Raw genomic sequence first — 24,271 nt, forward strand, 5'->3', positions numbered from 1 at the left:
ACAGCCCCTACGAGGGATGGCCCACAGTGCAGCTGCTCCAGGCCCACACCGCCCTTCTCCCTCGTCCTGAGTCTGAATAGTCACCCGGGAGAAAGAAGCATTTGCAGGTGATTCTGTTTCTTTGAAAGGGTTGGAGGTAACCTTCATTCAACCTTAGGCAAATTGACAGGGTGGCCCACGTGTCAGCTCCCCAAGGCTGGGCTGATAGTTTTCTGGCCCCATTGGCCAAGGTCCTCTGCTGCTCCAGCCACAGAATGTGGTCGTGGGCATGGAGATAGAGAAGCTGGACACAGGAAGTCCCTGAGGAAAGGGAGCTGGAAATACAGCAAGAGAAAAGAAAGGGGACTCTGCCACCCAGGACCTGCACAGTACCTGTCCACTTTCCTGGGGGTCCTACAGGATGTTACAAACTCCGAGTGTGCTGGTTAAATCTCTAACTCAAGGCACAAAGCCGAGGCTCAGAACTTGGTGCATTTTTAAGATACAATGTACAAATCAATGAACAATGGGAAAATGCTCCCAAATATAGGCTACAACACATAAGCTAACTTGAGGCTGTGTCTTTAAATCCACTTTTGGGGGGAACCACCAGAGTGGTTCAGGAGAATGCCAAATCATGAAGACCTCCTCTGCTTAAGTGTCCAAAAGGACCTCCAATGTAATTCCAAGAGACTCTCACAGCGGAGACTCTCCTGTCTCAAGAACACAGAAATACCCTCCCCCGCCCGCCCCTTCCATCCTTTCCACGGCATTCTCCGTCCAGCAGGGTGAGCTCTCAGCGCGGGTTCTTAAAAGCCAGCGGCATCACTTGCAGGTATGAACGGTTATCACAACACTTAAGCTGTTTTATGTTCAGTGAGGTAAACGCCATAGAAAGGGCAAAATGGCATTCATTGCCATTTTCACTATTTGAACTTGTTCAAAAGAGGGACCCGTTATCATCTGCATTTTACATCTGGCTACGACTCTGGTCATGAAGTTATGGAATAAACAGGTCTCTAGGCTAAGGTGTGTGTCTCATGCAGGTGCTCCTACGTGTGGATATACACACATATACATATATGCTGTGATTCTCCATTAAAAACTTCAAAAACCATCACAGAAGCTAGCATACAGACATAATAAGATATCAGCTATTACTGAATGCTGTCAGGGGAGGAGAAAAAAGCAAACAGCACCACAATGGCTGTTCTAGGGAGGCAGAAGAATTATGTTCAATATTAGCCCAAACCAGAGAAAATCAAATTGAACTACTTTTTCATATTCAGTTGACATGGGAGCTATGCTGTGTGATGCTAACCTATGTACAAAACAAACTAATATTTCTGTATTTATTTAAGGCTTGGGGGAAAAAACTCTTTAAGACAAGCGTCGTGGATCACAGGTATAATCCTAGCTTCTCAGAGCCTGAGACCAGGGAGAGTGTGACCTGAGACCAATCCAAGGAAAAAGTTTGTGACACCTCCATCTCAACAGAAAAAAATAAACATGGTGCTATGCATCTATCCCCCCTGCTACTTGAGAAGCATAAAATAGGAAGAACATGGTCCAAGGCTAGTCAAAAAGCGAGATCCTAATTTGAAGAATGAAGCAAAAAAAAAAAAAATGTTGGGGGTATAGTTCAAGTGGTGGAGTATCTGCTTAGCGAGTGCAAGGCCCTGAGCTCAAACCCTTAATACAGCTAAAGAAAGGAAAATGTGGGCTGGGAATATGGCCTAGTGGCAAGAGTGCTTGCCTCCTACACGTGAGGCTCTCGGTTCGCTTCCCTAGCGAAAACGGCCAGAAGGGGCGCTGTGGCTCAGGTGGCAGAGTGCTAGCCTTGAGCGGGAAGAAGCCAGGGATGGTGCTCAGGCCCTGAATCCAAGCCCCAGGACTGGCCAAAAAAAAAAAAAGAAAGGAAAATGTTTACATAACCATAAAAGAAGCCAGGCTCCTCACACCTGTAATCCAAGCTACTTAGAAGCTGAGATCTGAGGATCGTGGTTTGAAGCCAGCCTGGGCAGAAAAGTCCATGAGACTCTTTATCTCCAATAAACTACTCAGAAAAAGCTGGAAGTGGAGCTGTGGCTCAAGTGGTAGAGCGCCAGCCTTGAGCACAAAGTGACTCAAGGACAGCGCCCAGGCCCTAAGTTCAAGCACCAAGACTAGCAAAACAAACATAAAAGTAGTAACAATAAAAGAAGTAACTTCCCTGTGTGGTTTAATCTAAACAAGAACTTTCACCACTTACATCTGGAGGCTTTGCCCCAAAGGAACAGAAATAGATTTTGAAGAGCTAAAACATCAGGAATTAATTGAGATAACCATAGTAAAATGATCGGGAAATGATTCTTCACATCCTAAGTTTTTCTTACCATTTTTTCTTCCTTGGCAGGTGGACTTCGAAGAAAAAAGCAGAGAGGCGCGAAAGCTATGTCTATTATCCCGATAATTGTCATGAGCCACGGAAATCCAATGGCCTTCGCAATAGCACCACCGGCAGAGGGACCTTCCAGGAAACACAGAATTAGACCGAGCTCTCCCCAAGTGTCTTCTTGACCAAAAGGATGAAAGTGTTGATCTTTTCAGAACCGCGCATGCTCTATCCCTCACTGAGGTGAAAAGCCATTTGGAAAGCCAGTGTTCTTACCTATAGCGTAGCCCATACAGAAGGCCACATCCGCAATGGCGTATACACTCCCATAGACGGACACATGCCGCAGGTCTACGAGGTAGGCCATGATGGGCATCATCGAGGAGTCTACCATCCCTGTGGACAATCAGGGACCAGAGTGAATGCAAACTAACAGAAACCAAACATGGCCGGCTGCTGGTGGCTCACCCTATAATACTAGCTAGTGAGGAGGCTGAGCTCAGGATCCAGTTAGCGGTTGCTGGCCTGGGTTGTCACCAAAACTATGAAACTCCTGTCTCCAATTAGCCAGCAGAAGAATGGGAAGGGGAGGTGTGGCTCAAGTGGCAGAGGGCCAGCCTTGAGAGGAAAAAGCGAAGCAAGAGTGCAAGGCCCTGAGGTTAAGCCCCAGTACTGGCAAAAACACACACGAACTGAATGCCAGGGTCAGCTGCTCTGCTAGCTCCCTTCTGCCGCTGCCACCTGGAAGTCTTGTGGGAGTCAGCGGACGGACTGAGGTTCCAGGGAGCGGAGCCCTGTTAGGCGCTCATTTCCCTGCTCTCTGCCTCACCTGGTCCCCTCTGCTGCTCCGGTGAGGGTACCCAGTCCTGGCTGTCACACCTTGCCATTCATTGTCCAGATCCACCCCGGATGAGGCCGCAGGCTGCTGGCGCTCTGGCCTGCTTCTGGCTGCGCCTTCCTAACCCACCATTTTCTCAATCACCAGGGTCCCGTCAGCAGGCACGCCAACAAGTCTCACCTGCTTCTTCCCCATCCACACCCCACTCAGGCCTCACACTCAGACTAGGAGTGTTCCAAGGTAGAAGACGTGGCCTTCTAATCGCACTGGACTTCAGGGAATGAATGGCGAGCGTGAGGAAGCGGCTATCTTCACGTGTGCGCTCCAGGGGCGGTCACTGAGCTACACCACGGAGCGCACGCTTCCCACATCTGTGGTGGTCTCACTCCAATAGAGAAGAAAAAAATAAAACCAGTTCCAGATGAAAGCACTGGCTCATGTGACTTACCGATTGCAAAGCCAACTCCAAAGTTGGGAGCGATGAGTCCATAGATGTTTTTTGCAAAAGGAATCTGTAAGAGGAAAGCAATGAAGCAATGTTACAGTAAAATAACAAGTAATCCAAGGCGAAATCATCTTGAAAAAGTCTTAAGGACATATCCTTAAGAGTAATGCTCTGGGATTAATGCTTGCTCCCTTCTGAGAAAAACAAGAGTGGGGGAAAGGATAGGTTTTGCCATTCTTATCCTTAGAAGGTTAAAAGCATGGTACATTTCATGCCTGTAATCCCAGCTACTCAGGAGGTAGAGAGATTGGGAGGATCGTGGTTGCAGGCCAGCCCAGACAAAACAAAATAGTGAGAACCCATCTCAATATACAAGCCTAGTAGAGTGATTCACATCTGTCATCCCAGCTACATGAGAGGTATCGATAGAAGGATCATGCTTCATAGCCATTCTGGGAAAACCCTTTCCAAAAAAATAACTAAGCCAAAAAAAAAAAAGGCATGGCTCAGGTGATACAGTATCTGCTAAACAAAGAAAGGTAAGGCCTTGAGTTCAAACCCTAGCATTGTCACACAGAAAAAAAAACAACCTTTAGATTTAATTATGTAATAGAACATCTGAAATATTGTCTGGCTTTAGTTGCCCTCAAGTGTGTTTTAGGTACTCTAATGTTTAACATAATGGGGAGAGAAACGTACAGGTAAATGATGTCATAAAATATCCTAGCTACATGCAATGGATCATGCCAGTGATTCTCAGGAGACTGAGGTCAGATCCCCCTTCCAAAAACAGTTTGAAACTCCATCTCTATAGAAAAAAGCCTCAGTAGCATACACCTGTCTGCCCAGCTACAACAGAAAGTGTAAGCAGGAAGGCAGACTAGGCCATCCCAGCAAAGAGGGAGCCACTGAAAACAAGCAGAGCACAAAGGCTGAAGGAATGACTTAAGGAGTAGAGCACCTGTCTTGCAAGTCCAAAGTTCTGAGATCAAACCTCAATGTCATATGAATATCTTAAATCATGGCCAACATAAAATAAAAATTATACCCAGGGGAGAATATTGTTCAAAACTGTTTACAATGGTTCTTATAAAATTAGAGAAAAATGAAAGACGTAACAAAACTAAACATCCACAAACTCAACCTGCTATAAAACGTTGCTTCGTGAACCTCAACCAAAACAAAATCTGGTAGATGCCAAGCTATCCCCACTTGTCAAATGCTGTCTTTACTCACACATAAAATGCTAATTCCAACAACTGTCATTCCCAGCAGGGCACAAAGCCACCTGTCCAAAGAAAAATGCACATCAATAAATACACATTTAGGATGGGTTTTTTTTCCCCCCAACCCCAACTTTCAATGGAAATCAAGACTGACTTGTAACAGCTAAGGCAGGAAAATTGAGAATTTCTTCAGAGAATCGCATCATTGTTGGAATAACAGAATGAACACAGCTTTCATCTTGTCTTACCTTCCCATTTTGTGTGCCAGTATCCCAAAAATATTGGTTCCAATGAGATAAGAGATACTCGCTGGCAAGAAAGCCACGCCTGTGAATTTATGAAAAGGACACCTTATCAGTTCTGATAGCAGTCACACGTCAGAAAAACTAATAATCACAGACACTGCACAGTTGATTCCAGCAGATGAAATGAAGCTCTGGGCCTGCACCCAAACAGCTAATATCCGGTGGCCGCCACCTCAGCCTGAACACCATGAGACTTATCCATCCCATAAAGCTGCTGAGCTACTCTCGAAATGAAAACCATTTCTCTATCAGCAGCTGCATCTCGTCTCCATCTCTGTCTGGTGGCAGCTTCACATGTGGACCAATGGGGACAGCCTGGCCTCTACGTGTGTGGCCCATCCTCTGCAGTTCTGTGAGATACGGACTCACACAGTCATTGAAAGAATTACAGGAAACTGAGATAAGCAAAAAGAAAACAGTCAAAATTATCCAAACCCCATGCATGACTCAGACAGCTCACACAGTTACTTTCCTTATAAATGTGTGTGATTTTGTGTACTCTGATGGCATTATACCACAGCAACGACTCTGCATTCTGTGCTTCTCAAGTTAACTTTATGAACACCTTTCTGTATCAAAAATGAAGTCATATGTGACTGAGGTTTCATATGCAAGATTTCAATGAATGCTTCCCTAAAAGAAGAAGCCCCTGAGTTCTGATGAGCCAGGAGCAGTTTCATCCTGCTAGTGTCAGTGGTTGCCTTGAACATGGTCCCACACGGAACAAGAAGGCCCACCCAATCACCACGTTGAGCCTGGCATGGCGGGGGGAGGGGGGAGGGGGGAGAGGGGTGGGTCCTGTCCATCTCAGCTCTTCTATTACCAGGAAAACAAGTCAGTCTCTTTATAAGAGACTATTTTTCAGCCTTTTAATGATTTTACTCCTCCTTGAAATCAGATAAGTGATCTTTGGTGTCTGCGGGTATATAGTTCTAAGACTACCATTGAGACAAAACCACTTGTACTCAACATAGAATTTAAACTACTGATGATAATGAGAGACTATCCACACCAGCTGAAATGGGAGATGTGTGTTGTTGGTCATATAATATTCCATGAATAAGGTAAGCTTACCGGATACCAGATTTGATTGCAATCCTTGGTCACAAGCAGTTCAAGCTGCTTTGACTGCACTGTGCCGGACTATACTAGAGATGCATAGCAGATGTTCAGAAAACCTCTACTATATGCAAACTGCAGAAGAGCCGGGGCCTTTCCTGTCCAGGCAGCTGAGCGACACACAAATGGACAAATGTGGTGATGTCCCTCTAAGAACAAGGCACTAATGCAAGCCATCAAACCCAGGGAAAGGCTCAGACTCAGACACACTGGGGACATCCAAGAGATATGTTCTGTGAACAAAATCCCAAACCAAATTCTCCTAGCCTAGGGAATTCTGGGAAAAAATAATGAAAAACAATTCCATTTCATGTACCAGGGACTCATTTCCATCACACTTAGCAATATGCAGTAGTCACACTGTTAGGTGTAATCTCATTTAGCAAACATTTATGGCCAGCCTATACCCAACCCAACCCAATGCCAGCCTGGAGCAGTGCCAAATGACAACATGGCTCTCTGGCCATCACAGAAAGTGTCTGTGAAGGAAAGAATCAGATGGTGTTTGTTCTGTGGTATGCACGGGTACTGCAAGGGAATCCAGGAACTGAGCTGCCCAGGCTCCCCAAAGCTGGTGGTATTTAAACCTGGTGCCCAGAGATGTGTGGCCAACTCATACTACAGACTGTGTCCTTTTGCAGAATAGAAGTCACGCTGACCCTGTCTCGGGATCAGTATCTCCAGGGACCAGGAAAAGGGGACGGGGAGATATAAATAACGAAGCAAGCAAACTGGAAGAAAATAACAGTGCCGGTACCACGCTACCAAATCCACTGACCTGAGGCACAGAGAGGCCAATGGTGACCCCCATCTAAGAAAGCACCTCTAGCCCATCACTAGGGCATGAAGCCTGGCGAACTGCACTTTCAGTATTTGAAGCTCTGGGCTATCTAGATAAGCTGGAACTCTAGATTCTTGCATGAAATCTGATTTTAAATGTTGATAACTCATTTTCTTCAAAAACCACAACTACTGTGCAGGCCAACACTGTAACAGCCAACCCGCCCCCCAAAAATATCCTACTGAAGGTTTACACATGGCACACAGTGAGCACGTTCAAGTTGAAGGGAACACCTTCTTTCATGCCACCCAACCCAGGAGCTGGGAATCTGGCCTAGTGGTAAATAAAGTGCTTGCCTTGCATACATGAAGGCCTGGGTTCGATTCCTCAGCACCACATACAGAGAAAAAGCCAGAAATGGTGCTGTGGCTCAAGTGGTAGAGTGCTAGCCTTGAGCACTGAGGGACAGTGCTCAGGCCCTGAGTTCAAGCCCCAGGACTGGCAGAAAAAAAGACCCAATCCAGTGCTTTTTCATTGGAGAATCCAGAGATGGGTTTTTCCATCACAGATCCCTTGTTGTCCACTGGCCTAGGTCTGTCTGGCCTTAAGATGGCACCCCACTTTTCTTCTGGTAGCCTCTTGGGCTAGTGCAGGCTAGGAAAAGAAAGGCCCCCCTGCCTGGCAGACCCGTGCCTTTCCCTCCATTCCATTCTGGCTCACCACACTGCGCTGAAGGCAAATGGGCCAGAAGGGAGGGTCTGGCTCCATGCTTCCCTGCAGCCCGTCCCCTGGGGCCTACGCTTCCCTTTGCACGTCATCCTGAACTCAGCCCCTAAGCACCAAGGTTGTCCAAGAGAGCTCATGAGATCTAGAACTTGAGGTAAAAAGAAAACACCATGAGAATATGATTCTCTCCTGACTCATAAACCCCTCCCCTGTGCCAGGTAGCAGAGGAGGAATTTGGGGCCACTCTCACAAGGGAGCCCCTTTTTGGGTAGAAGCAGGCTGTCATCTCTTCGTAGAAACTGCGGCTCGATCACCATGTCACAGGTGCAGCGCGCATCACGCACACAGCTAGATGGACTGTTTGGCTCTCATTTCTGATCTTGCTCTACAGAAGACAGAGAGGCCCAGAGGCAGAACGACTTCTGAGACTCCCAGACAGCCAGAGCCCGTGGCCTCTGCCACAGGGTCCTCCACACTACTCTGCCCAACTTGAGGCGACCTCAGATGTAGGGACCTAGAGAATCTATAGGTCCCGGCTGAAGAACTCTCTTCCACGGAGCCTGAGACACAGGTAAGGGGATTCTCTTGAAGAATGACGAGCCCACCTCTAGAGCAATGCTTTGAAGCGCCGCAGAGGAGCCAGCCCAGGTGCAGCGCAGCTCGGGAATGCCGGCCAGAAAGCCTAGAGATGATCTCCACGGACATCCAGCCTCCGCGACCTCAGCCCTGCAGCCTGGGGCTCCTGCTTGACCTTAAAGACTTAATAGAGAAAGCCTCAGGCTCTGTCTGGAGAAGACGGGAGCAGAGCAGCTTAATGTTCTACGCTCGGCCCGGACACATTCAATTAGGATCCTAAGTCGGTTAAGTGGAGACATCAGAGCGGCTCTGCAGCGGAGAGTGTGCACAAAGCAAAGGCAAGGAGCTGGCTGCACTCTGCATGCCATGCTTGCACAGATGGTGCGTGTGGAAACACCCAACCTCCAAGGCACCAAAGACCAGGGGGAAAAAGGAGCCAGCTGGGAAAGGACCTATGAGGGGCAGCAGCGGGACTGCCCCCGTCTTCTGTGAAGGTACTCCTGCAGACTGCTAGAGACAAGCATCCCTCCCGCTCCGAGCCCCGGGCTTTCTGTAAAAGCCACTGAGGTTCAGGGAAATCCTCTTCCATCCCTGCCTCCGGGAAGGTCAGGACTGCATTTTCTAAGAAACGGCCTCAGTTTATCTTCCAGAATCTTTTCTCCTTCCCTGAATAAAGCTTGCTATTTGGGGCTTCTTTTGGGTTTTGCTTTTCACCATAACTCCCATCTTATGAAAATCATGCTTTACAGAGTGCAGCTTGGTGGTTTTTAATGTAGTCACAAGATTGTGCAATCATTTCCACTACCGGAACCCAGAAGATTATCATCACCCCCAAAACAACTATCATGCCCATCTATGCTGTCATGCACTCCAGGCCCCTTCCACCATTTAAGGATTATTTATCTCAAGTTAATTACCAAAAAGCTGGAAGAAGAACTGTGGCTTAAGTGGTAGAGCACCAGCCATAAGCAGAAAAGGCCAAATGGAAGTATAAGCCCGGAGATCAAGCCCTAGTACTGCAATTAAAAAACTAAAACAAAGACAGGAACTAACCCAGATGTGAAAGAGGAGGGCCTGGTTGAAAATGTATGGTATGACTTTAAAATACCACAATATGCATGCATTAGAAGGAATGATGGGCTATATATCCACTGGGCAGGGCAGATTGAGTCTATAGCTTTTATTCTACTCATACCCCAAACTCCTTTAAAATGTTAATTTAAAGAGAAAGGAAGAAAGAGAGAGGAAGCAAACAAGCTAGGCGCTGGTTGCTCACGCTTGTAATCCTGATATCTGAGGCGGAAATCTGAGGATCGTAGTTTGAAGCCAGCCTGGGCAGGAAGTCTGTGAGACTCTTATCTCCAATTAACCACCAGAAAACCAGAAGTGGAGCTGTGTTAAAGTGGTAGAGCACTAGCCCTGAGCAGAGAGCTAAGGCACAGTGCCTAGGCCCTGAGTTCAAGCCCCGTGACACTCACTACACACACACACACACACACACACACACACACACACACACACACACACACAAAAAGCCTGAAAGATAAGTAAAAAGGAAAGACAGAATAAATTGAATATACGAAACAGTAGGAAAATCTCAACCTGATCTAGAGAGCACCGTATCTAGCATGGAAAGCTAGAACAAATGTCCACAAATGAGAAAATTCCACAGAAAGGTCATGTTGGCTAATGTACCTAAACTGCACATAGAGAATTTTCATCTTGCCAGAGATTCTGGAAGATAGGTTCATGAATGGAAAGAAAATGGAAAAAAAACAAAGCCATAACTAACTACAGGGAAAAGAAAAAAAATGTCAAAATGAAAGGAAATTACAGCACTCTGTCTACACAGTTCAGCTAGAAGCAATATTCACAAAGTCAATGATAAATGCTAATGTAACTAAAACACTTAATGCAATTAGCAGAGCTCCCCCTTATCTGTGTGGGACACTTTCCAAGACCCCCGGGCACATGTCTGAAACCACCAACTACCACCACACCTATAAAAGTATACCACAGAAAATAAGCACAGTAAGAGATTAACAATAATAACTAGCAAGCATATCTTTATAATATTTATAAGATGGCAATATATTTGAACGAGATGTTATGATATGTTGTATAACTATAACATATTTTATAATATAATCTATTTGAATGAAAGGTAAACAAGCATTCCATTCTCCCTGTCTTTATTTTTTTTATTTTTTTATTTTTTGGCCAGTCCTGGGCCTTGGACTCAGGGCCTGAGCACTGTCCCTGGCTTCTTCCCGCTCAAGGCTAGAGCACTCTGCCACTTGAGCCACAGCGCCACTTCTGGCCGTTTTCTGTATATGTGGTGCTGGGGAATCGAACCTAGGGCCTCGTGTATCCGAGGCAGGCACTCTTGCCACTAGGCTATATCCCCAGCCCCCTGTCTTTATTTTTGGTACTTTCACGTTTTATGTGAAACATTCATCCTGAATGATATAAAAGCTGGAGCTAAAACAGCCCACGCTGCTCTAGGCACTGAGTTCATTCAGAGTTGAACAAAAGCAATAGCTTTGACACCATCCCCCCCACCCCCCACTCAGGAGGGCTAGGCTGACAGAACCTGCCCTGGAAACAAAGGCTCTAGAATGAGAACCCCGGTCCTTACCCAGCTGCCACTTTCGAGAACACATGGTCTCCATCATCCAGATGGGCAGGGCGGGCTCCAGCATGGCGATCCCCATGTTCGCAAAGCAGATGGAGCCTTTAGGGGAGGAGTAAGGTTAGTGTGCTGCTGTTTCAGTATCCAGTGACCTTGATGGTCTCCAAACACAGTCACAGGCCGGTGCCCAGAGCTCAGATACTTAGAACTTCTACTTCCCTAAGAAAATGATAAACGGCAAGCCCAGAGGATAGCAATGGATGTTTATTTATTCTAATTATAAACAAGTAGAATCTCAGAGCCAGGAAGCTGGAAGCTGAGGAGAGCCTTAGCAATCATCTGGTTTCACCTACCCAACTCAACAGAGACTAAAAGGAGCTCCGGTGTGTGAATGGAGGAAGCTACTTGAAGTGCTCAGCAGCTGAGCAATTTTCAGACCATACACATTACCAGGAAACTGAGGCTCTTGTGACTATGTTTTCTCATGCATTGGGCACTGGCATTTCTAATGGTACCCTGAGATGCCAGATAATCCGAGGGTTGTGCTGCATGTGGTACAAGTGTACTATGGAGGGATTTTTTTTAAACCATCTACCCATATTGGATATCTATGTAAATATTCATTATCACTCTGTCAAACAGACCCTTTGTAAAAAATAGAGCCACCTGGAAAAATACACACAGAACCGTCCTCTATCATTCTGGGAGCTTCCTGTGTTGTGTTCTGTGGAACCTATAATTTGCTAGAACAAATTCAAAGAATATTGTACAGTCGTGAAGGTGCACACATAATGAAGCAAGGTTTTTCATTCTCTGTGACATTTAAAAGTAGAACACAGGAGTGACTGACTGGGCTCTCTCCTCTTCTACCTTGCTGGAAACCAGTCCTACCCCCTCCCGCAGACACTGAAAGCTCTGGCTAATTCTTCCAGGTAGTGTTTGGTACATCCTGATATTTCTTATATTCTCACATTTCCTCCCAGCAGTGAGATTGCTAAAAACCCAAGGCAGGAGTAGCTCAGGCTGCGGCAGACACGCTCAGGGTCCAGGGGTCACATCTCTGGAACCCCATCCGCCACAATCCTCTTGTGCCTGAGGTCCCCATGCACAGGGAGGTTGTAGCATCAGTTTCTCCACCCTTATAACTACATGCTACCCTCACCAAATTCAGAGGACCCTCCCACCCCAGGTAGGACAGGGTCCAGGATTCCCAGCCACCCGTAGCCCTCCTGGGGCGTGGGAGCCTTGCCTAGACAAATCTTATCCTTGGGCCTGATGCCATAGGGCAAGGCTGCCTAGGAAGCAGCACACAGCCAGGCCCTCTGATGCCAGGGCCCGACACACAGGCCCCAGTGGCTCCCGCACAAGGCTGGGCCCTGGGAAAAGGGAGGGGAATCTCTGTGCCCTCTGGAACTCAACTCTGAGTCTCCACTCATACATTCCCATGGGAATCAATACCCACTCAAGACCCCTTCCGTGAAGTTATCACATCCTTCTAGAAGGTTCAAGACCAAACACTGATCGCCTTTGGCAGTCCGTGAACACGGTGGACTGAGGCAGGGCCTCCTGAGGCCTCTGCAGAGCGCCACGCACACCGTTTACATTTGCCCAAAGGAAAAGAAAAGGGATCTAGGCTGACAGGCATAGGTGGCAAACCGCCTCCAACGTGCTTCTGCGGCCCCACATCTCCAGTGAAAATGGTACTCTCCCCTCCCCCCCCCACACCCCACCTCCAGCATCTCGGGAGCCCCACCTGCGGCAATGAGGATGTAGGGGTCCTTCAGCAGGGTGGTTAGGGGTGTCCCCTTCTGACTCTGTCAAGCAAAAACAAGGATGATGAAGAGTCACCGGTGCACTTTGGGGCCCTTACTTCCCAGCTCTTACCTCCGGCTGCACCCGGGATGGCTGGAGCACAAAGAGCTGAACAGCTGCAAGGGAAGAACACAGACATCCATTCTCAGGAAGCACACGAGGCCCAAGCACAGGCAACACAGGTGCCCAAGTCCACAGTACCCGGATGTCACTCACCGCCATCCAAGAGTACAAAGGCAGCCAGCACCAGGAACGGGGCGGTCTTCCCCACAAACTCATAGAGGACGCTCCCAAAGGGGGGTCCCACTGCAGGAAGAGAAAGGGTCTAGCCAGTCCTGGTAGACACATGGGCCTCCCCACATGAGAACCTCCCTCCGTTTCTTCATTGTGTTTCTCTCTCTCTGCTTTGTTCCAAAACAGACTGGAGGGCATGGCCGCCATTTTATTTAGTTAGCATCAAGTTGCCTTGAGGGCTTTCCTCTGAGAAATGTGGAGAGCAAAGGCTAGAATGTCAGAGGACCTGAGCCAGGCCCTGGGGCTGTGTTGCTTCTGTCTGGGAGGAGGGACAGGTGGGCTCCATCCACGTGTGCAAGGGTATGGGCAGGCTTCACTGAAAGAATGTCAAAGACAGGGAAAAGACTTGAGCCTACCTCGGGGAAGGGTTTGTCTCTGGTGTCAGCCTGGGCAGGGGAGATAGCAGACAGAAAACCAGAAAGAAGGTTCTCACAGATTCAAACTCAGAATTTGGGAGAGGAAAGAGGTCCATCAGCTTGCCATGCTTAGCCCTGTATGTTATATCTGGGCCCGGGGAGGTTTGGCCCAGACACTATGGGAGTCCCTGCCATTTTCTAAAACATCCACGAATGTAGGAAACAGAAAGGGAAGGGCTGGGGATTCTGTCTGTGTCAATGTAGACACAGCCCTACAGTGGCCAGGGCCATGGAACCAGGCCCATCACTCCTCAGTGCCAGAAGGGCCCTGTGTGCATAGTACCCACCTAAGACCCCCATGGCCAGGCCTCCCAAGGCGATGCCCATGGCATTGCCCCTCTCTTCGTCATCTGTGTACACACTGGCAAGCATGCCCATCCCTAAATAGGAAAAGACACAGTCAGTACCCAAGCTCTATGGAGCTCCACAAACCCCAGCCCCTCCTCCAGACCAGCATCTCCCTGAATGTGCGGGACCAGCCGGCCTATGTGACTAGCAGAATCCCAAAGGAATGTGAGCACCTTCTGAAATCCTCCTCTCCAATACCTTGAGTGCCTGAGATACTGGTATTGGTATTGGTATTGAGGTATTGGTATTTGAGTGCCTGAACTGGCCCACCTAACTATCTGAGAGGCCAAGTCTTCCTCAGTGCCGAGCAACCTGCCCTTCCCATGCCGGTTTTCACACCTACCAGCCACCGAGGAGCAGGAGGAGCCAATGCCCTGGAGAGACCTGGCGATCAGCAGGAAGGCATAGCTGCTGGAGAAGGCAAACACTGCGAAGAAAAGAGCCACCCACCACCTGGAGGCCATGCCCGGGCTGGCAAGACCAGCCCCAAGTCCCAGCAGGGGTTGTGCCTGAAGTCCCCTGTGAAGTGAATATGCAGCCCACATTCACAAAGCCCTCTCCTGTTCCCACCACCACCATAGCAACCCCCCAGGTGTAGGCTGATTCCCAGCTGGTGGGAGGCACATCTCCACCACAGGTCAACAGGATGCACTCACTAATTGTTGAGAGAAACATGATGCAAAATCCTGCAAACATGGGAATTGGATAGCCGATTCTGTAAAACACAAATGAGGAAAGTCTCATAACTGCCAAGGCATTTTTTTAAGGCTTTAGATTGATTCTCCCCCATTTATCCTCAGGGATCAGATGGATAAGTGTTTAGTGGACTTTTCTAAAAATTCATATACTTGGTGTTTCCAATGTGACCTTTTAGTGTTTGACTGTCTTGGAACATGAATGCATTTACAGACTGCCACTCTGAACAGACATTTCTCTGGAATAAATGTTAACACAGAACCCATCCAAACCACACAGCCTGATTTCTGCCCATTTTTTCTGTTATTACTCCTTTAATTACAGTCTTAGCTAGAATTCCCCCAAAGGGACACTGCAATCAAATGACTGGTAAAAGGCTATTAAAGTAATTCAACTGGCAGCAAAAATGACAGCGCTGTGTGGAAGAGACATTAGGATGTAAGACTTTTAAATCTGACTTCTTCTGACCCAAGTGTGGCCAGCCTAGAAAGACATCCCTGTGTTCTGTGTGAAAGTTAAAACATCGGCCCGGTGCCAGTGACTCACACCTCTAATCCTAGCTACTCCGGAGGCTGCAATCTAAAGATCATAGTTCAAAGCCAGCCCAGGCAGGGAAGTCCATGGAATTTTAGTTCCAATTAATCACACACAAACACACACAAAAGTGGAAATTGGAGCTGTGGCTCGAATGGTAGGACACTAACTAGCCTTGAGCGTCCAGGCCCTGAGTTCAAGCCCCAGAAACAGCACACACACACACACACGAAGTTAAAAACCCTAAATCACCCTGTAAGATCATCACCCACACAGAGCTCTGGCACCAGGCCGGTGGTGGGGAGCCCTGGGCCTGCGGGGAACCGAGAGCACAGGGTGCTATGGAAATTCCCCTCAGTCTCCCTCTTTCCCCTTCGTTTGCCTGGATGACACAGCTTAGCCGCTGCATGCGCGTGGCACAGCCTCCAGAACGCTCTATTGGAGGAGGAGGGGCCCTCACTGGCTGAGCTATGGCCTATGGTGGGTGTCCCCCTCACCAGAATAGCCCGGAGTTTCTCAGGCTGCTTCTCCTCTGCCTAGATGCCAAGAACCCAGAGAGGACCAACTCCACCCAAGAAGACAGAAAGCCAAGCATGCCAGGCTAGTTGCCCTAACATGCAGGTAGCCTGGCATCCTCTCCACCCTGCCTAGGGGCACCGGGGGGAGGGGAACTTGTTTCGGTCATGTGGTAAGCATACGGTGGGTGATTAACATGTGCCAGGCCAGATGTGCCCACATACATTTTGGTGGAGACCCAATTTCCTGGGATGAAGGACCCCAAAGGTGCATGGGATGGAGGACACGGGGTCCCACCGGGAACCACAGGGCTGTGTGCCTACACAAGGGAATTCCTTTAGGATGTTAGCCAAGCAGGTGTGGAATAACTGAATGGCAACACTGGAAGGAAAGCCATAGTCGTACCAGTCCACAGCCTCCTTTTGAGATAAAGCAGCTCGCCACAGCTGCGTGTACACCTGGATTCTCCTTGCACAGGCCTGCAGCTCCAACACTGGCCAAGCCACCTAGAGGTCAAGGCTACCTAGAGGTCAATTGCAGGCGGCATCCTTCCTGAGTGCTCAGCCCCAGGGCAAAGAAGATCCAGTGGAAGTCCCTCCTAGGGCTTCCCCTTTAGCTCTGCCAGCCCTGTACACCCGCCTTGCCAGCACGTGTCCCCAGGTCTCTGAGCAGTGGGTCACCACGCTTTCTCTTTCCCCACTAGGTCTGCTACACAGATGGGGACTCAAAAGACATTAGTCATAAATAGCTGAATTGGCCTTCTCTCAAGTCAATGCCATCTCAATTAAAGTATTACTAGCTAAGAGGCTCTGATTCAGCAAACCTTTAACCCAAAGTCCCACTGCTATCCCCTTCTGAGTCATGGCAGCCTAAGGTCGCCTCCCATAAAGCTTCAGGGTGCAATTAATCCAATTTGACGAAGAATGAAAATCATACAGTAAACCCACAGAAAACTATGAGTAACAATAAAAGCAATACCAATTACAGGTGACTAATTGGTGGAGAAAATCCTTAGGTCCCTAAATGGCCGCTGGCGAGCAATAGTTTTCCTCCAAAGCTGACAGGGAGGCTGAATGATGCAGACTGGAGCCTCAGTTTGCTAACACCTCGATTTTCCTTTAGGACAAAAGTAAGGAACCCACAAGATGCAAACCATTCCCAGTTGAGAAAGAGTCACTGTCTTCTCTCCCTTATCTCCTAAAAAGTAAAGCAGGAAGTGGAGGGTATTTTTAATTTGTTCAGAAATACAGTACTAGGGGGCTGGGGATATGGCCTAGTGGCAAGAGTGCCTGCCTCATATACATGAGGCCCTGGGTTCGATTTCCCAGCACCACATATACAGAAAATGGCCAGAAGTGGCGCTGTGGCTCAAGTGGCAGAGTGCTAGCCTTGAGCGGGAAGAAGCCAGGGACAGTGCTCAGGCCCTGAGTCCAAGCCCCAGGACTGGCCAAAAAAAAAAAAAAAAAAAAAAAGAAATACAGTACTAGGAAGTCAGCTTGTTAATCACTTGGTAAATGAAAAAAAAAAATTCTTGAGTTGGCTAGGAGATCCACACAGGAGGCTCCGTGGACCCAGACTTTGTGTGTGAACTGGTGTGTGGGCCCCGGCCCCAGACCTGGCGTGAGTTCTGGACACACAGCTCCAGAGAGCTTTCCATCCCAGCCTCGTTTCTCTAATTCCATGGCAGGTTTCTCCTGAGTTCAAAGCGAAGGCACTGCTGTCGTCTAGGATGGAAGATCCCTTTCCCAAACAGCTGGTTTCCCTGTCCACAGAGAGGCTGAAAAGGTCACTGCTTATTCTTACAAAGCCTACTGCAGACCAACTGGCTGCTGCTGGAAAAGAAATAAATAAAGAAAGAACCCTGGTAAATTTCATAGAGATTTCATGCCCTGTGGCTTCCTCCTTGTCATTCAGATGTTAGCAAAGATTTGTGAGGAAACATAACTGCTTTCAAATACACGAGGTAACTATGGAAATAAATTAAGCCAATGGCTGCTGCTGGCTTGATACAAAGCAGACCCTCTAGACAGTGACAAGCTAAGAAGGAAGGCAAAAGAGACAGCCCTCAGCCATGGCCGTGACTTTCTGCAGGCTGCAGCTGCCAGGAGGATCTCTTGGTTCTAGAGATGTGACTACTATTTAAACTTCACACGAAGTAAATGAAGACAAGGGATGCCAAGTCCTGAACTGGGGTGCAGCTCAAGGGTATGAATGGCCCTGGGTTCAACCATTAGCATAAGAGGAAGGGAGGAAGAGAAGAAGGCAGGAGAAGGGAGGGGAGAAGAGAGGAGAAGGGAGGGAGGGAAGAAGGTAGGAAAAGAGAGGGAAGAAGGGAGGGGAGAAGAGAGGAGAAGAGAAGGAAGAAGGTAGGAGAAGGGAGGGAAGAGGGGAGGGGAGAAGAGAGGAGAAAGGAGGGAGGGAAGAAGGAGAGAGAGAGGGAGGGAAAAGCAGGGCCCCATCTTTATCTGACTTACTGAAGACAAAAGTTATGATGTTTTCACAGTGTTTGTCTGAAATATTCACTTTATATACATATATACCTAAAATTTACCTACTGGAGGAAAATGATGACATGCTTGCTAGCTCCCTTTGAATACATCAAATAGCTTTTAGTTGAACAGTTCAACTAGAATTATAAAAATAAGTCACACCAGCCCCAAGAGGGAAATTGAATTGGCCAAGCCACCCTTAGTGGTTTATTGGGTCTATGCCAACTCCATATTTTAAACTCCAAGGTCCTTTGTTCCTGTCTGGTACCATAATTGCAGTGAATATACAGAGCCTGGAAAGTAAATAAAACAAGAATAACTTATGTCAGCTCCTCAGCTAAACAAACACTCGCATGGAGCTAGAAGGTATTATTTTGTGTCGTGGGCTTGGCATGCGGTCTTATCTCAACACTGAACACATAGACAGAAGGCTACCTTCCTTAATCATCTGACAAAAGCCTCTCAGCTGTCACTATCTTGACCATGAGCACAGGGGTCAGGGTGCGACTTGTGTGATGTGGGGTATCTCATCTCACACACACAGGGTCTCCAGGGCAGTGATTCTGACTGGCCTGACTCCAGAAGCTTCTTCCCCCATGTTCCTGGGGATGGACAAACTCACGTCAGAGCTGGGGGTAAAAACTATCTATTGCTGGGGTCAGGGCCACATGGAAAGAAATCAGATTTTCCCCTCTCCTCAAGTCCCAGATTCTGTTAGCTAAAATTTTGTTTGTGCCTTTACCTGTTGGGCTTGGTTGGAGGAGATCCAGGAATATTCTTGACTTTTGTTCTTTATTGTGAATAGCCAAAAGTAAGAACTCAGTTAACAGTAGGCAAGAGGAGAAGAAAAGAGTCTTAGCGCCTGGACATGAGCGGCAGCCAGAGACAACTGCTTTTCCTTCTGCGACACCAACTCCTTCATCCTAAAATTCTAGGACTATCCCAGAAGCACTTGGTGAAGTGTGCACCAGCTCAGGTGCTCTCTACCCAGGAAAAGGGGAGCCAACTTCCAAATGCTATTCCTCACACTTATTTACAGCACTGGAAACACAATTTACAGGTGGTGTTTTAACTCTTCCGTGGCCAGAAACATTCACCAATGTTCAAATGCTGTTTTTATTAAGCATACTTGTTTACCAACCCTGAGGATGTGAACCATATCTCTCTTGCTGTTTACAATGGCTCACAGAAAAGGTATAAAAACAAACAGATTATAGAAAAACATAGTAGGAAGACAAATCATCCTTCTCTGCTAATTTCCCTCTGAATCAAGAAGGAAACCAGTCTTTAAGTGCCCGCAGAAGCTGTAAGTCCTCAATTTCTTGTTGACTACCATCAGAAAATATTAGGAAAATTTACAAACTACCACCTATTGTCAATCCTAAAAACAGTTTACATTTCTCTATTACCGGACAATGCTAGATAGATTTTTTTAATGTGCTAGGAAATGTAGCTAGGAAAAGCAGATAGATGTTCAAATTTGACCCTACATAATTTCCAAAATGGATCACCCACTATAAGAATAGACAACATTTCACAAGCCAACAATGCAAAATGAAGATTCTCTCAGAAGACAATCTTTTGGAGCCCCAGACATCAGCCATGGTGGGTGAAACCGCAAAGAATTGGGATATTTACTAAGGCAAAGGCCTTGCTGGTTCTCCCCCATGGTGAAGCCAAAGCATTCAAACCAAGAATGGCAGTGTGAAAAAGGCTGTTCTTTTCTGATTTGCATTTGGAAGACTGGAACAGTTACATCATTTCAGGGAGTTTCTAAGTATTTCACAGTGCTACCCCAGCGACTGGCAAGGCATTATTACGATAATGTCCTCAATTTTCCCATGTAGTATTCAAGCTTGTTGGCTGTCAGAGTACAAAACCTTGAGCAGTTGTTCTGTAATTATACCAGATGCATTTTAAGAAGTGCTCTTAATTTGGGGTCAAAAAAGAAAGAGAGAGTGAGAGAGAACCCTGTAACTCCCAAGGTCTGTTTGTCCTGGAGGAGAGAAGCCACAGAATTTCACCTCCATAATGAGGCTTCTCTGTGGGTGCCCAATCAGCTGTCCCTGGGTTAATCTGTCTAGTATGTTTGATGTGGCAGGCAGCCCTACACTACTGCTCTGCATAATAGGAGAGCCGGCTGCTACCACGGATTCAATGACAGGAGTCCTTCTAACACATCTAACTGCAGCTGGAAATGTGTGCCCTTGCCCCCCCACCTCCCCAGCACATCTGCAGCAACCCGAGGTGGTCAAAAATGGCCAGTAATGAGGGAAGTTGAGATCTGCCACAGCCTCTGTCTGAATGCTGGTCACTACCCCAGACCCGGCCTCAGCTCACAGAGTTCCAACTCTTCACAAGTGCAGGGCTCCATTTCCACACGAGCCCTTTCCTGGCTCCTTGCTCAATCAGAACTGGCAATGACGTGTGAATATGGGGCCACATTATTATTATTATTATTATTTTGGCTTTTTGTTTTTTCTGTGCTGACACTTGGACTTGAATTCAGGGTCTCAAGCTTTTGCTTGGCTTTTGCACTCAGGGCTCTACCTACCACGTGAGCCATACTTCCACTTCTGGGTTTTTGTTTTGTTTTGTTTTTCATTTTGCTAGTTAACTGAAGATAAGAGTCTCTCTGATTTGCCTGGGATGGACTTGAACCTCAATCCTCAGATCTCGGCCTCCTCAGTAGCCAGGATGATAGGCAAAAGGCAACATTTTTACTTTGTGTTGAATGAATGAGTCTCTCTTGGTGTCCCTCTGCTTGATTCACTAACTCTTCATCCTAGCCTTAGAATTTTAAGTTGCTTCTGCTACCACCCCCATCCTAAATCTTATTCCTACCTGCTACATGCTAGGAGCCTTACAGCCTGGCTCAGCAGAGCCCTCTGCGCCCCCCCGCCTCCCTGCCTTTCCTAAGTTGCCCTACTTACCACGAAGGCCGGATTCTAAACACACTCCTCTCTACCATTTTCACCTTTCTGTCTATGGAGTGACCTGGCTCATCCCCTAACTACCAGCTCCCACTCCTACCTGCTGACACCTTAGGAGACGGCTCACAGCACAATGTCCTGTGCTTTGAGGTCCATATTCAAGGCAGAATTGGGTCATTTCAGCTGTAAAAGAACCCATACTTGGCCAAGCATCGATGGCTCATGCCTGCAGTTCACCTTCTCAGAAGGCTGCAATCTAAAGATCATGGGCAGGGAAGTCCATGAGACACTTATGTCTGATTTAGCAGCACAAAGCCAGAAGTGGTGGAATTCTAGCCTTGTGTGAACAGCTAAGGGACAGCACAACACGCCTTGCGGGATGGTCACCAGCTACAGAGACCTTGCAGGTCCAAAACGAGGCAGAACACCAAGGTTCCAAAGCTAGGCTGGGCAGCGTGGACTCCCTACACAATGGCTTCCATTGCTTTTCCCTTTGTTCACAAGGGCACAAGGCAGTAGAGGACAGAAAGGGAAGAACCTGGCTCAGAAGCTTGGCATGGCAAAGAGCTTCATCTCTACCTCAATACCACCAATCCCTTCCCATGCTCCCCAGGTGGGCAGCTTCCACATCCTCCACAATGCTGGCTCTGAGAGAAAGCACCCTGGCTTTCGACAGCAGGTGCACAGCCAGAGGTAGACGATGAGAGCAAGTCACGTGGCACACAGACGCCTGGATGCTGGCCCTGGTGGCTGCAGAGATCCTGCTGCCCGACAGCCATTGTGATCAGTATGCTCGCAAAACCGGGCATTTGGACAGAATCAAAGCCCTGTTCTGTTCATGCTGTCATCTTTGCTGAGCGAGGGAAAGGAGAGAGGAAGATGGAAAGCCAGAACAAATGGAAATCCTAGCTACTGTGAGCACAGACGTAAGGGTCAGGAGATGGGGAGCTTCCTGGCCCACCCGCCACAGATTCTCCACCCTGTGACAGGTGAATGAGAAGCAGATGGCAAGGAATCTTGGGTAAACCTAAAATTCTCCAACTCTGTTCACAGGGCCTACCTGTTGGTGAGCAGCCCTATGAAAGGGTTGGTGAGGAGCTGAACCGTGGCTTTGGAGGCGAACAGCAGGCCAACTTGCACGTTTTCATTCAGGAGGTCTTTGTCTTCACTGGGACAGTCAGAAGGGGTGGCGGATGTGTTGGTCACCATGTGCTGGGTGGTGGTGGCTTTATGTGGCTGTCCCCCATGACGGTCTCCAGTGCTGTTCCCAGTGACCATGGTGGAGTTGTCATAGTAGGAAAAGATGCTCTGGAAGCTTCCCGAAGTGGAGGCTGGGAGCACTGGCCTGGGAGTCTGGATTTCTGTCGTATTTTTCTCATGCTTAATGCTGTACAGGTAACTGGGAATGATGGGGACTAGGACAAGGGCAGATCAATGACAATGACCATGACAATCATGCTTGACCCTTCCCCAGAACAGAAGCCAGCCAACCTAAGGTTGCATGAAAAGCTGAATGAGGATCAGGAAGCTGGCACATGCCTGGTGCCAGGCGTATGGTTGATTTCACACCACTTAGTAAACCAAGGGTAACAGCAAGGCCTCTGTGAGTCTCAACTATGTTAAGGAGTAGCTGCTGGACTCCAGGGACTGGTCCCAGGGAATTGGGTCATTTGTCCTCAGGATCATGTGTGAAGTCAAGTCAACCAATGCTTCCTACAAAGGCTCAGAGACTTCTCAAGAGAGGAAACCGAAATCTAGATTTCAATACACACTTTAGGAAGAAAAAAAATCTGTAGGACAATAATAAACGGGAAGCTCTGCAGCTGGCTAACTTTCAGCCATCTCTTCTGTACAAGAGAACCTGCCCTGTTCCATACAACTTGTAAGATTTAAGAACTCCTTAGGCTTCCATTAAAGGAAAAGGAAAAGTGTCCAATGGAAGGGAAGTTTGGGCACCTGAGCAGCCAGAGCGAAGTCAAGGCCTAGGGGAGCCCAGGTCCTTGTTCCTGAGCTGGCAAGGGCCCAGACAGCTCAGACCGCCTGAGCCAAGAAAGCTCTGGGGGCTGTTGTGACACCGCTGCCCAACGCTCACCGCGACGGAAAGATGATTGCGCTATTCACTAACCATCGGTACCTTTTCAAAGAAAAAGCACGTCACACACTTCTCTGCTAATGGGGCTGGTTTTCAATTATTTCATTTAAAAAAAAAAAACAAACTCCATTTGAGGGAAAAGTCTAACCCCCGCCCCCGTTCCAATTGCCCAGTGTCCTGACGCGTAACGACTGAGGTCTATCACCTATGGACGGCGTTTAAAGGCCACCTCCTTATTCTTTTTTTTCCTAAGGTGGCGGGGGGGGGGGGGGGAGGGTTGGGGCTCCCGCCTTTCGTGTTTGCACAGTCGTTATTCTCAAGCGTTACCCTGAACTTTGGGCACTTGCTCCTCTTTCACAGAAATCTTTCCCCCCCCCCCCCCCCGCAGTGGAAGGGGAAGCCGCGGGAAGCAGACATTATCAGGAGGAAACAGAAGTTGGGGGTCTTATCGCTTGTCAGTTTTTGACCTGGCGGCCAGGAAGGCGAAGCCGCAGGGCAGCTGCCGGAGCCCGGGCCGTCTAGAGGGGGCTGCGTGCGCTCTGTCGGGCCGGGCGCGCGGGGCGCGCGGGGGGCGCGGGGCGCGCGGGGCGCGCGGGGGGCGCGGGGCCGGGGCCGTACGTACCCACGACGGTGAGCAGCATGTTGTCCAGCAGCAGCGCGAGGAACACGATGAACAGGATGAGCTTCCGCGAGTGGCGGCTGTCGTGCAGCCAGCGGAGCAGCGCCAGCTCGCCCAGGGCCATGGCGGGGAGGGGGGCGCTGGGCTGCGGGCGCGGCGCGGCGGCGTCAGGCGGGGGGGTCAGGGGGGTCCGGAGCGCCAGGCCGATCCCGGGGGGTCGCCCACACGCGCGCCCCACTGGAGGGCAGCTTCCCCGCCGCGGCCTCTGCGCCCGGGGAGCGGCGCCCCGACGGCGCTCGCGGGCGCCAACCCGAGATCGGGGCGCTGCCCCGAACCCCCCCCCCCCCGCCGCGCGCCCAGCCCCTCTAGGAACTGCTTGGGGCGGGGGAGGGCGGGCGGCTCCCCCGCTCCCCTCCCGCCCCGCTCCTCTTCCCCCTCGGCGTCCGCGGGACCTACCTGGGGTCCCCGGCAGCGGCTTACGGCGGGGTTGTGGGGGGGGCGGGGATCCTCGCGCCCGCGTC

General features: G+C 48.8%; 1 protein-coding gene across 1 annotated transcript in view; it reads right to left on the bottom strand.

Annotated features, from left to right (window-relative positions):
- Positions 1 to 23,874, bottom strand: part of Slc18a2 (solute carrier family 18 member A2) — a 29,758-nt gene extending 5,884 nt beyond the window's left edge. The window contains exons 1-14 of the mRNA XM_048338162.1: positions 23,754 to 23,874; positions 22,100 to 22,454; positions 14,528 to 14,586; positions 14,215 to 14,298; positions 13,811 to 13,903; positions 13,030 to 13,119; positions 12,886 to 12,929; positions 12,755 to 12,815; positions 11,008 to 11,103; positions 5,111 to 5,189; positions 4,873 to 4,924; positions 3,640 to 3,703; positions 2,630 to 2,749; positions 2,355 to 2,488 (exon numbers count right to left, since the gene is read on the bottom strand). Of these exons, the coding sequence (XP_048194119.1) occupies positions 2,355 to 2,488; positions 2,630 to 2,749; positions 3,640 to 3,703; positions 4,873 to 4,924; positions 5,111 to 5,189; positions 11,008 to 11,103; positions 12,755 to 12,815; positions 12,886 to 12,929; positions 13,030 to 13,119; positions 13,811 to 13,903; positions 14,215 to 14,298; positions 14,528 to 14,586; positions 22,100 to 22,454; positions 23,754 to 23,874 (1,452 nt within the window). The remainder of the gene's footprint in view (positions 1 to 2,354; positions 2,489 to 2,629; positions 2,750 to 3,639; positions 3,704 to 4,872; positions 4,925 to 5,110; positions 5,190 to 11,007; positions 11,104 to 12,754; positions 12,816 to 12,885; positions 12,930 to 13,029; positions 13,120 to 13,810; positions 13,904 to 14,214; positions 14,299 to 14,527; positions 14,587 to 22,099; positions 22,455 to 23,753) is intronic.
- Positions 23,875 to 24,271: the final 397 nt, after the last annotated feature.

This window comes from Perognathus longimembris, chromosome 2 (assembly GCF_023159225.1).
Source record: "Perognathus longimembris pacificus isolate PPM17 chromosome 2, ASM2315922v1, whole genome shotgun sequence".
In the NCBI taxonomy this organism is placed as follows: domain Eukaryota; kingdom Metazoa; phylum Chordata; class Mammalia; order Rodentia; family Heteromyidae; genus Perognathus; species Perognathus longimembris.